This window comes from Hylobates moloch, unplaced genomic scaffold (assembly GCF_009828535.3).
Source record: "Hylobates moloch isolate HMO894 unplaced genomic scaffold, HMol_V3 SCAFFOLD_33, whole genome shotgun sequence".
NCBI classification, from domain to species: Eukaryota; Metazoa; Chordata; class Mammalia; order Primates; family Hylobatidae; genus Hylobates; species Hylobates moloch.
In genome coordinates, this window is record NW_026652308.1 from 2,250,128 (window position 1) to 2,265,263 (window position 15,136).

At 41.8% G+C, this 15,136-nt stretch overlaps 1 protein-coding gene across 2 annotated transcripts in view; it reads right to left on the reverse strand.

The window, feature by feature from the left end:
- Window positions 1-15,136, reverse strand: part of LOC116463335 (synaptic vesicle glycoprotein 2B) — a 195,311-nt gene that overhangs the window by 57,075 nt on the left and 123,100 nt on the right. For both annotated transcript variants that reach the window (XM_032146398.2, XM_032146397.2), the window contains exon 2: window positions 12,566-13,406. In XM_032146398.2, the coding sequence (XP_032002289.1) occupies window positions 12,566-13,016 (451 nt within the window). In that variant the 5' untranslated portion in view covers window positions 13,017-13,406. The remainder of the gene's footprint in view (window positions 1-12,565; window positions 13,407-15,136) is intronic.

Below are 15,136 nucleotides of genomic sequence, written 5' to 3' on the forward strand. Positions count from 1 at the left end.
CAAAACTTCTTTGGACTATTTTCTGCACATCCCCAGCAGAGACTGATGAATGCCTCTGAGTCAGCAAAATCTCCAGTGGTGAAACAGAAAGCGTACACTCCACACATTCAAGCAGCTCAGGCCAGCCCACACGGAGAAGAGGATGTTCACATCCAGCTTGTTCAGTGGACCCCATGGGGCATTTCAAAGGCTATTACATTTCCAGGACCTTCTATCACACCTCCTTTCTTCCATCCCTGCTAATATTTGTGACTTTCCAGCTTTCTTCTCTGAAATCAAAATCAATCCTTTGCAAAGTAAAACTCAGTTCCTCTGAGCTAGTGCTGGTTAAGATTTACAAAATAAAGAGGAATTTTACACCCACTGGCCTCAAAGAGTCATTTTAGCTGGCAGTCATGAGCTCCACCAAGGACCCGAGTGCTCTCTGTCTGATGGGGTTGCTGGCAGAAGGGATGCGGGAAATTCTTTGTGCTCTGTTGCTCTGCTCCATACTTAGTGATGGATCATCTCTTGGGCCCCTGACACAAAGGATGGCAATGTCACCACTCAGCTCTCTGGCAGCCTATTCTAGGCTGACAGTCTAGCCGCAGGGATCACTGCAGACCCCTGCAGTTTCCCCTTCCAATGAAATCAGCTGGGTGCTGATTTTACACCCATTGACTGGGATACAAACAACATCCCTCTCTCGCCTACAGAGATGGGCTGGCACTGACTCTAGCACCCTGAGAGGCCAATGCCTACTTCACACTTGCATCTTACTGGAGTCACGCATTTTGCATAAAAGTTGTTTAAGGTTATATGTGTAATGCGCTCCTGGAAAAGTCTTCCAGGGGTGGGACAGCAAGATAAAGGAGAAGCAACAGACTTTGAAGTCAGATATAACTGGACTTTTGAAATCCTAGATCTGTCACTGACTAGTTTTTACAAGTTACTTTACCCTCTTAGAGCCTATGTTTTCTCACCTGTTAAAACAGTGAAAATCATGTTTGTCTTGCAGGTCATTATAAAGGTTAGAAATGGTATAATATAAGATACCTAGTACAAAATGGATGCAAAGACAGAGCTTATCAAATTATAACTCTTGGTAGTAGTGGTAGTAGTATAATTATTATAATTTGCTTTTAAATTAGAAAAAAGTAACACATTATATAAGACAGTGGGAAACAACTGATTTATTCATATCAGTTTCTTTTGCTTTCTATGAAGAAGTCTATATGGGAGAAAAATAAACCTTTCAACTTCATTCATATAAAGGAACCCTTAGTGACCATGAGTGGCAACACAGGACAGGAAAATCACATGAGGAACTGGAGTCCAGCACTCATGCCTTAAGGTCTCTGAGCAACACTCCCCTCACTGCATAAATACAGACTATCACTCTACTCATTTCAGAGTCATTTAAAGATCAAATAAGAGTGATTAGGAAAACCATTGAAAGTCTATAAAGCACTGTACAATATTTTTTAATGCAGTTTCATTTTTTCACGCTACCCAAGATGTGTGCAAATATTCCAAACATGATCGCAAATACATGAAGGAAGCCACTGGGGATCGTTCCTACTTTTCAATATAGCACGATAAGCAAAAACCCTGACATCTCAGCAGCTCCTACTGATACATAGTCTTTGTATAAACTACCTGGTTCTCTACTCTGGCTGCACAATAGTATCACTATGGAGCTATTAAAAAATGTATATGCCCATGACTCATCCATAGACATTCTGGCTTAATTATTCTAGAGCAAAGCCTGTAGTTTTTGTCAGCAGCTCCTCAGGTGATTCTACTGGGCAGTTAGGATTAAGGACATTCATCTAGTGCAGTGGTTGTCAACTGGAAGTGATTTTGCCCCCCAGGGGACATTTCGCAATATCTGGAGACATTTTTGGTTGTCACAACTGGGAGCAGGGTGCTACAGGCATCTAGTGGGTAGAGGCCAGGGATGCTGCTAAGCATCCTACAATGGAAAGGACAGCCCCTCAGAACATGGAATTGTCCAGCCCAACATGTCAATAGTGCATGACTTTGAGAGGGGCCACACAGAGGACTCATTTGAAAGAAAGGCAGTAACTGACCATACTGCACAAAAATAGCTCAGCAATCTTTCTGGTCTCACATGCACTCCAGAACGTTGTCATCTCCTCCATTTAGAAGATGGAGTCTATTTCTTCTCTTCTTGAAATTGAACTGGTCTTTATTACTATCTCGATAAATAGAATTCAAGGAAATAACATGCTTGACTTCTGAGGCAAAGTCACAAGAGGCTTCTGCTTGTCTTTCTCTCTCAAGATCTCTTTCGAAGCCAACAAGTTAAAAAAAAATCCAGCTACCCTGGAGCTGCCATGTTGGAAAGATCACATTTAGAGATCATATGGAGATAGACAGAGATGCTCAAAAGCAGCCCCGGCCATCTGTGTCTTCCAGTCTGGGTACCATATATTTGTGTGGGTGAGCCCTCCAATGATTCTAGCCCCCACCTTCCAGCTGCCCCAGGTAATGTCAAGTGGAACAGGGGCCAGGTGTCTGCCCAGACTGCAGATTTATAAGCAAAGTAAATGGCATGGAGGTTTTGGTTCTACGGGGAGTATATGTTTGCTTGCTTGTTTGATATGCAATAATAGATAACCATAATAAAGTCCCTTATGATTCTATAAAAGATCCATCTCTAAACCCTCTTCATTAGGCCACCAAGGTCAAAAGCTTACATATACTTGTACAAGGAATGAGCTTTATATATTTCTAGCCCACACCCAAATCTGCAACTTCTACCTCCATTCTCAGTAAATATGCCAATTTACTTAAAAATTCCTCCCATTCATTTCTGTTGTGCTTTCTGTGGTCTGGAAGATCATATTTGCCAACACGTGGGTCAAGGGTCTTATGAGTCTTTTCTATTCTTGGTGAAGTTTTCCATTGTGGAAGCAAATATAAGCATAAATACAGGTGAATCAATATAAATAAATAAATAACATATTTCTATTCTAATAATTAGCAAATTGGTAGTTACTAAACATCTTTCATTTACCAGGTCTTCCAGAAGGGTGCACTTAACTGTGGAAGAAAACAACTCGTTAAAGTCTTTGAAGGTGGCATTGCCAAGGGAGATATTCTGCAGGCAAAGTGGACAGAATGTCCTGAGACATCCTTGCCTTAATCAATGTCGAAACAACTGAGAAGCTAAAACATCAGGTTTTGCAGTTGGATCAGGGGAGCAGGATGAGTACTGACTAAGCACCTACTGTGTGCAGATCCTGAGCAGAGTAGTTAGGGCAGTCACAGGGGTAATTTCATTTAATTTTCCCAACATCCTTGGGAGCTAAGAACTATCCTCTACCACCCTGTCTTTTCTCTCCCTCTCTATCTCTGCTTCTCCCTCTCTTTGCAGACATTGCTGTTTATTCCCAGTAAAACTAAAATCTACACAAGCTCCACATTATCTTTGATTCAATCTTGATCAAAATCCAATAACTCAGAAACTAAGTTTCAACAAGGAGTTAATAATTTAAAGTTGTTGACACAAGTGCTTTTGAGACGGATAGTAGGCTCTCTCTTTTGATGTTGGAAGAAGCTGCAAGGCACAAAAAAATAGCAGTAGACAAGTGGGGAAAGTGTCACATTCAAAGCTAAATCCATACTAAATCTGTATCTCACATGATAAAATGAGTGTTTTGTGTGCAAGACGTTCTCCTCGAGAGATAATTTTTTTTTTAACCCCAGTGGTTTAATTGTGAAATTGCTCTTAATCTTGAGAGTACGGAGCTTGCTTTTTGGTTGGCGGGCTAGATGGTTGGTTGGTTGATTGTAGAAAAACTTATTTCTATTCATTGTGTGTTAGTTACAGAAAAGTGGATTTACTCATAAGCTTTGTAATAGTCAACCCTCTGACTATGAATTCCCTGACTATATTATAATAAACACAACCCACTGTGTAAAAATGTAAATCTCTTGATGTTAAGAAGCGTTTTCTTCCTTGCATAAATTGTACAAGAAAATAATAGTGCTTATAGAAGAAATGTTTTTAAGGCCTACATAAAAACCTCAATTTTTCAAAACACTCAAATGGTTTCTACTATTACTTCTAAAGACTCGTTTAGGAATTGCATATTTCTTACTCCAATAACATTCTATGGGTTCTCCCACCTCCAGTCTCTCTCCTCGATGATCCTTTCTTCACCAATGTGGTGATTCTGCCAGTTGCTGAGGATGTCTGCTCTAATTATGCATTCCTGAACTGGGGGGAAAACCACAGCACAAGTTTGAGGACCCGCTGTGAGATGGACCTGAGCTAAAATTCCATTGATCACCTGACCACCATAAGCTCCTACTCTGACTGATGGGCCACAGTGACGTTTTCAGTCTCTTGGAATTAGTGTCAGTTCAGAGCAAGTATCTTCAAAAGGTCTGACTATTTTCCTTTCCCCAGTGCATAGTCACCTAGTAAAAGCCCACAGGTCTCTTTGGGGAACACTGGGAGAAAGATTATTGGTATAAATTTTTGGCAGTGTACTGGGGTCCCTCCTCAAGGAGATTCAGCCTCCCTTTCATTCAAGGGGTTCTGGGTCTATAAACTGGCTCAAGTCTGGGAATTGACCAAGAAGCCATGATGCTCTGTTTCTATATTTCGTTAGACTTCTGTTCACTTGACCTAGAACTTTACTCTTATACAGATCAAGTAAGAGTTTAGTAGACTTCCTATTTATTTCGTTTCTAAAAATGCCACAATGAACTAGCCAGTACCATAGGTCTACATAGGTCAGACTGTTCTCATTTCTGCTTTGCCTCTGCTGTCCACTACAATAACTACACTCTCCTTGCCTTTGGTGACTGAGTGCCACCACTTGGCCCTTGCACCCTGGGATCCTATTATTCCCACTGCATTTAGGTGTTGCAACTCCGTGACTACAGTCCACACTGTAAGGTCTGTTCCAGACAGCACAGTAATCACAGATCTCTTTAAGGACACTGAGGATCCCCTCAAAAAACTCTCATAGTCATGGTAAAAGATGTGTCCTCTGAACCCTCCCAGTGTGGATGAGTAGGTCTGAAATGAAAAATCCACTCTAACATGTAAATATTCCTAGGCCTTTCAATCTCTTCCTCTACCATAAACCAAAATAGGTCTGGCATTTCGACTTCATTTACTGTGGGCCACATTTTAGTCTACATTTCAGCCAACCAATGAAACAAATGGTAGAGTTTTTTCCAGCCCTACAAGCTGCAACATTAAATGCAGAATTTCTGCTTAGTGGGCCCAAATCAATAAATTTAGCCTGACCCAACTTTATGTTTCTTCTACCAGTATCCCACACCCTTAATATCCACTCCTACACATATTCTCCAGAAAAATCAAGTCATTCTTTTGGAATGTAGCCACCTCTTCATGGTCCACACGTTGTGCCTCACCTTTAGAGGCCTGATGGGACTTGACTCTAGTTACAGGTCTAGAAGCAAAGAGGGGTGGAGGGGGTGGGTCCTGATGAGAACCAGCAAGTCTTGCAAGGCAACTGCCTCAGGAGAGGCAATTACAGCCTCCTCAGTCAATGCAGAGTTCATCTCCTCTGAACTGGGGCAGAGAGGATGCTTATATTGGCAAAGAAGACTCATCATAATTTAGGGGCTCAGTGTTCCCAATTTCATCAGTCTTCCCGCACATCCCCATGCTGACTTTCAGGATCTCATTCCTTCCCAGTCAATGTTCTCACTTTAACAGAAGACACCCTGCAAGGCTGGGAATTCAATTTTCACTGTAATTCAGCCACTCACAGAATGAGATTCTGGGTTTGGTTTTCAGCAATCTCAGCAGATAAGGATCTCTTTCAAGGGAAATACAGAAGTTTTCAAATCCTTTATGCAGCATTTGAGCTGGGAATTTGAATCCTTGGGCTCATTCATTTCTTTCCCCCACTTTGTCCAGTAATGTTAGTGCTAACAGCCAAAGTCTTTACACTCATTAGTTTGACAAAAATGTTTGAAGGTATCATGTACTTGGTCACCCAGATTCTTGCCTATCATAAGTGTTTGATTAGATGTATCTAGTGATATTTTATGTATCTTCATTGCCACATCAAAACATGGACTATCAGTGCTCTCTTTACTCCTAGAAATAGAGTCAAAAGGGTCTTTAACATGGAATCAACATAAGTGCCTATCAACAGGGGATTGGATAAAGAAAAGGTGGTGCATATACACCATGGAATACTACACAGCCATAAAAAAGAACAAAATCATGTTCTTTGCAACAACATGGATGCAACTGGAGGCCATAATCCTAAGCAAATTAATGCAGGAGTAGAAAACCAAATACTGCATATTCTCACTTATAAGTGAGTGCTAAATATTGGGTATTCGTGGACATACAGATGGGAATAATAAACACTGGGGACTACTGGAGAGGAGAAAGGACTGAAAACAGTTAGGTTCTTTGCTCACTACCTGGGTGATGGGATCATTTGTATCCCAAACCTCAGCATCACACAATATATCTATGTAACAAACCTGCACACGTACCCACTGAATCTAAAATAAAAGTTGAAATTATATTTTAAATGTGAAAAATTCAAAAGGAACTACTGCTGTAACAATATATCACACTCAAAAAATAAACTCTTTAAATCCAATCAGATTAGAAAGCCAATTCCAGAAACCCCAGAACCAATTCAGAAAACTCATCCTCAAAATTCTGCTCCTCTAGAAGCACTCTCAGTACCAAAATCACTGGGGCAGAATGATCACCCTAAACCACAGGCCCCATCTTATCACCTCCCTCCTCAAAGGCATATTTCATAGCTCCCCATTAAACAGCTCTCCATTGCCAGTGGAATCAACTCCACACTCCCAAACACAGCAATCCGTGTATGTCTGCTAAGGGAGCCCTTCATTTTAAGTCTATTCTATTTCTTCTGACGTTTTTTGTTTTTTTCACAAGGGCATCAAGTAATCAGTCTATCCTGAAGAATTACATGATCTAAACAGTATAAATAAGAACAATTGATATAAATCAAACACAGAAAGAAATACATGGACATTCCCAGTGGTGGATTTCACCATCACGAGTAAGTAGGTAAATACTTGGTCACTGAGGACATATTGTGTGCCAGACAAGTGACCCCCCTCCATGCCACCCCCTTCTGAGACACAGAGTGGCTCCTCCTTTCAGGAACTGACAATGAATTTAGGCCTAAAGAAAACACGGTTCATAAATCAAATATTCTGCCCTGATGCTCAGCTAGAATTTGCATATAAAACAATCACAGGATAATCTCTCACGAGAGCAGAGTAATATGTCTATCTCTGAGCTGCTATGAAAATTCAGCTCAGAATTTATTCTAATGAATCTGCCCCATCTGACATTGCTCTGTGGCCTCCGTATGGCTGGCACAGACACCATGCCCCAGGGGTCAACTGTTAGATTCTAAATCACTTTCTGAAAGGTATAACTCCCAGAGTCTTTTCACTATAGATGGCAAGAAACTAACAGCCAATAAAATACACAACAAGTCACTGAATCCTTCCAAGAAATCAAAACTCTGCAGGCAAAACATGGAACTCTTGCCTGAAAGTGAAGCTCACTTTCATAGGCAGGAAGGTAGGGAATCGCCCACAGTTCCAGGTTGAGGTGCTTATTTGCAATTGTGAAAAATTGGTGTCAATTTATCAAATGCAGGCAGAAAAGGATGGGGTTGGTTTGTCTTACGTGTCGCCAATATTGTCATCCTATAGGTTGGTACAAAAGTAATTGCGATTTTCGCCATTTAATAGTAATAGCTCCAGGGAGACAAGGCTCTCACACTCAAAAAATAAAGTATCTTTAAATCGAATCAGATTAGAAAGCCAGTTCCAGAAACCCCAGAACCAATTCAGAAAACTCATTCTCAAAATTCTGCTCCTCTAGAAGCACTCTCAGTACCAAAATCACTGGGGCAGAGTGATCACCCTAAACCACAGGCCCCATCTTATCACCTCCCTCCTCAAAGGCATATTTCATAGCTCCCCATTAAACAGCTCTCCACTGCCGGTGGAATCAACTCCACATTCCTAAACATGGCAATCCGTTGTCAGTGATGTCATCTGTAAGAACCAAGCGGCTTACCCTGCCACATAGCCCTGAGCTTCCTAAGTTTAGTCATTTCTTCAGGTGATTTTTTTTTTTTACATACCCAGAAAATGCATAATTATCACAAGAAAGGTTAAAATACATGTGGATTCACTCATCAACCACCAAAAACTGTGGAATCTCGGAAGAAAGACTCCAGATTGGCCCAAGGTCACACAATCATTAATACAGCAATTGCAAAAACAAATCACCTAGCTCTAGAACCACCCCCCGCCCCGCCACCATCAACCTCAAGCTCTGTCCCTTTACACTGTCTCTGTTTCCTTCCTATCTGAATAAAAGTGATAAGACTGAATGTTGCATTGCATGATTATATTGTGGTGTTTGCATTTAACATCTCTGTGTGACCTCTATTTCCACCATTAGAATAAAACTCATTGAGTGCCAAGACTTTGTCTCCTTGTATTGCTATAAACCGGAGGAGTACCAGGTGCGTGGTAATGTTCAAACATTTTTTAAAAGAATGGATGAAGAGTTTAATTAACAAATGAATGCCTTCTCCTTCACTGAGAGTTGAAGGAGACCAACTGCTGGACACTAAGCAGGGTTGAGCCTTCAATGTTAACAATATACTCACAGATCTTTTTCTTCCCCAAGTGAGACAGTTCTAGATGAAGATCCAATAAAACATAATGCTCAAGAGAAGCAAACATTCATCTTTCTAAAAGCTCAGAAAAATAGGACAGCAGCACCCAGATATTTTTGTCACCTGGCCAAGGGACATTTCTTTATTTTCCAAACTGATTCATTCATTTCCAGGAAAAAAATAACAAAACAGCCTATGATTTGACACTTGAATTTGGGAGTGGAGATTTCTCTTACTGAATTCCTTTCCTGGGCCATCAAGTAGGAGTCAAGTATAAAGACATCATTTTCAGTGAGTTTCTTTTTCTTTTCTCTGTCTCTTTTTTTTTTTTTTTTTTTTAAATGAGACAAGGTGTCACTCTTCCACCCAGGCTGGAGTACAGTGGCACAATGATAGCTCACTGCAACCTCCATGTCCTGGGCCCAAGCAATCATCCCACCTCAGCCTCTCGAGTAGCTGGAACTGCAGGCATGCACCACCATATGTGGCTAATTTCTTTTGTATTTTGTAGAGACGGGTTTCACCATGTTGCCCAGGCTGATCTCAAACTCCTGGGCTCAAGTGATCCTCCCACCTCAGCCTCCCAAAGCACTGGGATTACAGGCATGAGCCACCACACCCAACCAGAGTTTATTTTTAAAACAGAGAGAGGATGGGGAAAGAGAGAACTGAGTTAGCAGCACTCAAAACATAAACAGCCTTTTTGCCAGCTGAGGTAGGATAGCTTGACCTTAAAAGTCTACCATAAAAAACACTGGCTGAAAGAAATTTGTAGTCTCACCTGAGAAAATCTGTTCCCGAATCATTATTGAGCAATCAGTTTAGTAATAATAACAACCACAATCAACAATAATAATAACTTAGATATCTTGAGCACTGATTAGGTGCAGGTACTGTTTTAGCCATGTTAAATGGATTAACCTCATTTAATCCTCAAAATAATCCTATGAAGTAGATACTATTATTATCTCCATTTTGCAAACAAGGAAACCAAGGCACAGAGATGCCAGGCAACTTTCCCAAAACCACACTGCTAAGAACTGGCACAGCAAAGACTCAAATCCAAGCAACTGACTGCAGGGCCACGTTGCTTCGTCATCTCACTGCAGCTATAGTTCACTGCAGATGCCAGAAGGGAAAATGGCAGAATATAAAGTAACAAGAACTAATCATTGCTGAGGGGGCAAAAAGTGCTGGTTGCTTTACACCTGTGTTACCTCATTTAGTCCTCACAGCACTGTATTACTCTTATTCTACAGATGGAAACACTGAGAATTAGAGGAGTCATAACTTGTCCAAGGTCACTAGCAGATCGATGACATATAGGACATACCCAGTTGCCAAACCCTAGAGGTTGGACTCCAGTGCCCACATCATTATCAGCACACCATGTTCCCTTTCTGTTGGAAGCAGTCTAATGTTCCAAGCAATCTATAAGGTGCTTGATGACACAGAGAGCAGCCTGTGCATGGCATGACCTCCTTCCCACAAACGAGGCATGAGAGAAAGGCAGTATGGTGTGGCAGAATGGGTGTAGACTTTGAAGTCAAATAGACCTGGGGTCAAACCCCTGCTCAACACTTACGAGCTATGTGACCTTAGATAAAACTCTCTGAATCTGTTTCTGCATGTTTACACTGAAGGACAAAGATCATCTAACCGACATGGTGACTCTGAAGATTCCATGTGACAGCGTGTGGAAATTCTGGCCTCATGAAATCCTCAAATCATCCAGCCCCCTGGATCCATTTAGACACTCATTTTCTTGACCACAAAGAGGGTCCCATGAGTGCACAGGAAGTCCATCTATGTTCAGAGGGTCTGCCTGCTCCTCTTGGGCTGAGTCACAGCATCTTCTGGGCAGACACTAAAAGCAAAATTACAAAAACCTGGACTCCCCAGATTAAGACCATATTCCCGCAACTCCCAGCATTTACCCTAGGAGCCAGCAAGAGCTGCAACCATACTGCAGATCTGTTAACAAGGCTGCCAGGCACCACGGTGCCAGAGAGACCAGCAGGGCATGAAATTATTACCGACGTTGCCAATTTGGACTCAGAGGGACCCAGGGTTTCAGTTGGGAATACTGCAAAACAAATTAATGTCTCAGAAATGTTTACATCAGTTGCAGATGGTTTTGTTTTGTTTGGGGTTTTTGGTTTTTGTTGGTTGTTTGTTGGTTGGTTGGTTTTGTCCTTTAAAAAAAAATCTACTATTTATACTTAAAAGCAGGTAGCAGAATTTTTTAATATGAAAAAGAACTACACTAAAATTATGTTGGTGTTTAAAAACTCTAGGTGATATCCTTGCTTCTCAAGCCCTTTCTTCTGTTTGCATATACTCTGTCTCTTTTGGTGCCTTGATGATTATATCTGACACAGTTCTAATCATTTTAAATGGCCCTTTAGTTAAACACAAACGTGTAAAGCCATTTTTAAGAGCCCCCAGGGACAATTCTTTACGCAGATGTTCTTGATTTTATATCTCAATTTTATTTACAGTGGCCCTAAATCAGGGGATTGCAAACTGCAGCCCGCAGGCTAAATCTGGCCCACTGACCATTTTTTGTAAATAAAGTCTAATTGGAACACAGTCACGCCCATTTGTTTACGTGTTGTTCGAAGCTGCCATTGTGCTACAGTGACAGAGTTGAGTGGTTGTGACAGAGACCATCTGGGTCTGCAAAGTCTACAATATTTACTATCTGGGTCTTTACAGAACTGTTTGCTAGCTCTTGCTCTATAGCAAGTATTGGGGACCTGAATTGCACCAGGTATTTCATAAAGACTGTCCCTACAGTAACCAAATAATTCTCTGTGTTTGTTAATGTCTGTTTGTTCAACTACATGCAAATTATTTGAGAGACAAAAGCTATTTTCTTCCCAGATCCTGAGCGCAGAGTCTAGCATAAGGTAAACCAATAAAAAATATTTGTTGAATGAAGGAGCTGAATTGCTAGATAGATTTTGAGCTCTTGAGGGTCATAAGCATGTCCTGGTCTTGAATGAGAATTTGACTCATAGTTAGTTCTCATAACTACATGTTTGCTGCACAATTAATTTCATGGACTCTAAATTTAGAGGGTAGATACATTTTGCAGGACATTTGGTGACTAAAGACAAATGCTTGTCCATATGATGATGAATCTTTTCTACATCACACCATTTGTGCACATCCTCTCTCTAATTTCACAAAATCTCTCTGCCTCAGCCTGATGCTGATGCTTGGCTCTGATGGTACTGATCTCTTAAGTGATTTGCAAAGCTGGTCCTCTATCCTGCAGAATCCATCTGTGCTTCACAACATGGTTCCCAATAGCCTGCAGGGACTCCACTGGTGTGCTCAAGCCCATCATTCATCCCCAGGGTATGTGGGCATTCAGCCTACTAACATTTATGTACATGAGAAACCAGGAACAGACACCATCAGATTCTGGAAAGACACAGACAGAAGGACCAAGTGGAAGAGACCAGCCAGAGATCTCTTCCCAAATGTATTTGTCATTTGGACATGGAAGAAGGTTTAATTTGCCACTCCCACAATTGCCATTCCCAAAATGTATTTGTCATTTGGACATCGAAGAAGGTTTAACATGAAGAAGAAAGAAATCTGACTCTCAAGGAGGCAACAAGATCTAGAAAGCAAACTGAGAGCTCAGAAGTCAGATAGACCTCAATAGAAACCTAAGCTCCAATACTTATTAGCTGTGCAAACTTAAGCCGATCAATTGAATTCTCTAAGATAAAAATTCCTTAACAGCAAAATGGGTACATTGTGATATATTTAAAGTGCCTAATAGTGACAGATACTAGATAAATTTTACTTCTCCTTCCCTTTCATTGGAGGGATCATTTGGAATTTCCACTTACCTAGCATTCCTTTTTTGGAACTGGACAGACACATGTCCTTCTCTGCACTGGGCAGGGCAAAACTCACCACGAACACTTCCACCCCATCGGCCATCAGGGCCAAACCCAAGACGAAAAAGAGGATCCACTGGAAGCGGCCATGGCCACACTCATCCATGATGGTCTCGTACTGGTGGGCCAACTGCTCCTCATCTTCCAGCCTCTCAGCCATCAGGTCTGTCTGGCCCCGAAGGCTGTCCATTCTGGAGGGTGCCATCTTGGCCTGCTTGGCCTTGACATCATCTGGGTGAGGGATTCCCTGGTACTCGCCCTCATAGATCTCATCTTCCTCATCGTGGCCTTCGGTGACATCACTCTGTGCATCTTCTTCTGGGTTGGACTCATTGCCACGGTAATAGCCATCACTGGGAGCATAGCCCCCATAGTTGTCCCGATACTTGTAGTCATCCATTCCTTGGTTCTGCAACTGCCTGCTTGCCTCTTGAGCTATATCCCTCGCTCTGTGGTAGAGGTTTGGGCTATTTCAATAACCATCATTCATTATGTAGTTCAAATGTGAAATATGTTCATGTGACTTCTTAGGTGAAAGTCACACTCGTTTTCTCCCCCCTTTATCTCTCAAATCAACCAGATTTGTGCAGACAACCTAAATATCCTTTTGCACTCGATGTCTGTTGGAAGTCTGGAAAGTTTCAAGCTCTGGTCTCCTTCAGAGACTCAGAAGTGTTGTGTTGGGAAGTGTTGATTAGAAATGGATCCAGCTGTTTTTCTTCACAGGGAGTGAGCAGGACTTGGCAGACTGCGTGCTGGCCTGATTTGTCCTGCCACCGAAGGTTATGCTCTGAGAACAGAGAGAAGGGATAGAGAAGAATGTTACAAAGGTTGAAATTCTAACAAAATACTCTCAGAATTAAGCCAATATATTTGGTAATGCCAATGCCTCATGTGTAAGGTGGGAGAAATCTTGATCAGACATTCAAATTTCTATCAACTGAATGAGGATTGAATCAGTGAGACTGGAGGCTAAGGGAGAAGGAACCGAGGTCAGAGAGGCCCTTTGAAGCTCTAATGGACCCATGAAATGCGTGCAGCAAACCAACACAGCACATGTATACATATGTAACGAACCTGCACGTTGTGCACATGTACCCTAGAACTTAAAGTATAATAATAAAAAAATAAAATAAAAATCTTATGCAAGAATGAAATATAAAGTGGTCAAGGGATTTTCACTCTAAGACAATTTTGTGTTATGGATTTTCTGTTAGAACTTATCAAGCCTTTGGCAATAGTGGAGGTTATTACATCTGTTTCTGCTACGAAAATGCCAGCTTTTCTAACTTTGTCATGAAGTGGCTGTACAATTTAACATCTAGAAATGTATGGCCAAAAAAAAAAAAGCCAGAAACATTTTTCTTGAATCCCAGCTTACTTTTGAGACTCAGCATTGTGGTTCAAAGGCCACTCTGTCCTCATAAGAGGCTTAAACAGGCAGGAACAGGGGGCTGAGGATACAGCCAGACGACCTGGGTCTGAAACTCAATTCTGCTGCATAATGGTCCATGTGACCATGCACACATCTTTCCAAGCCTCAATTTTCTCCTGTATAAAATGGGATAACAATAGTACTTAATTCATAAGGTTGTGCATAAAGTGCTTAGAATAGTGCCTGGTCTGCACGGGTAAATACTATTTAAGCCTTGACATGAGTGTTGCTTTTTTTTTTTTTCCCCTAGTTCCAATTTTGGACACCAGGAGGCAATGTTGTCTAGAGCCAAGATCTCATCCTATATCCCAATTCCAATCAGAGTACCTCTGTTGACTCCCTTGCCCAGTGGATTCTCATTGTGCCTAGAATCTCAGGTTTCACAAGGCTTGGGGCCACCATTTATTGTGGCCTACTGTGTGCCAGAAAATGTGCTAAGTGTATCACATCTCTTATATGTAATTCTCACGACAGCAAAAAAAGAGAAAAAAAATCTGTATCTTCATTTGAGAGATAATCAAACTGTCTCAGAGTGGGTTAGTAATAAGATCAAGGTCACAGCACTAGGACCAGGTCACTGGTCCCAAAGCCATCTCTTTCCAATGTCCTCATGATTCCCAAATGCTATCCTGAGGGACTGTCACATTAAATCACCTGGGGAGCTTTAAAAATACAGATTCCCAGAGCGTAACGAAGAAGGGCTGGTTCAAGCTCAGAAATCCAGATTTGCACACAGCTCTCTCCAAGTGGCTCTGAGGCCCTGCCTCACTGAGTAGCTCCTCAGGGCTAGGCGTCATCCCCTCCTACACCCCCTACCCCAGTGCTCCCAGCTGCTGGACCCTCTGATAGGGATAATGCTCGGACTTCACACATTGAGGCTACCAGAGACTCACGCCCCAGGTCAAACCACCTGCCCACAGTACAGACCCCATCAATCTTTACAGGTCTCCCTGTCACATCTGAAATCCACTGTCCTTTCAGCATGCTTAGCAGATGTCACCTCACAAACGATTGGATACACTTGTCCTCACCATGGCTACTTGACTCCTCCCTCTGCCCACAGCCCATCCCTGGGCCCTCTGCCC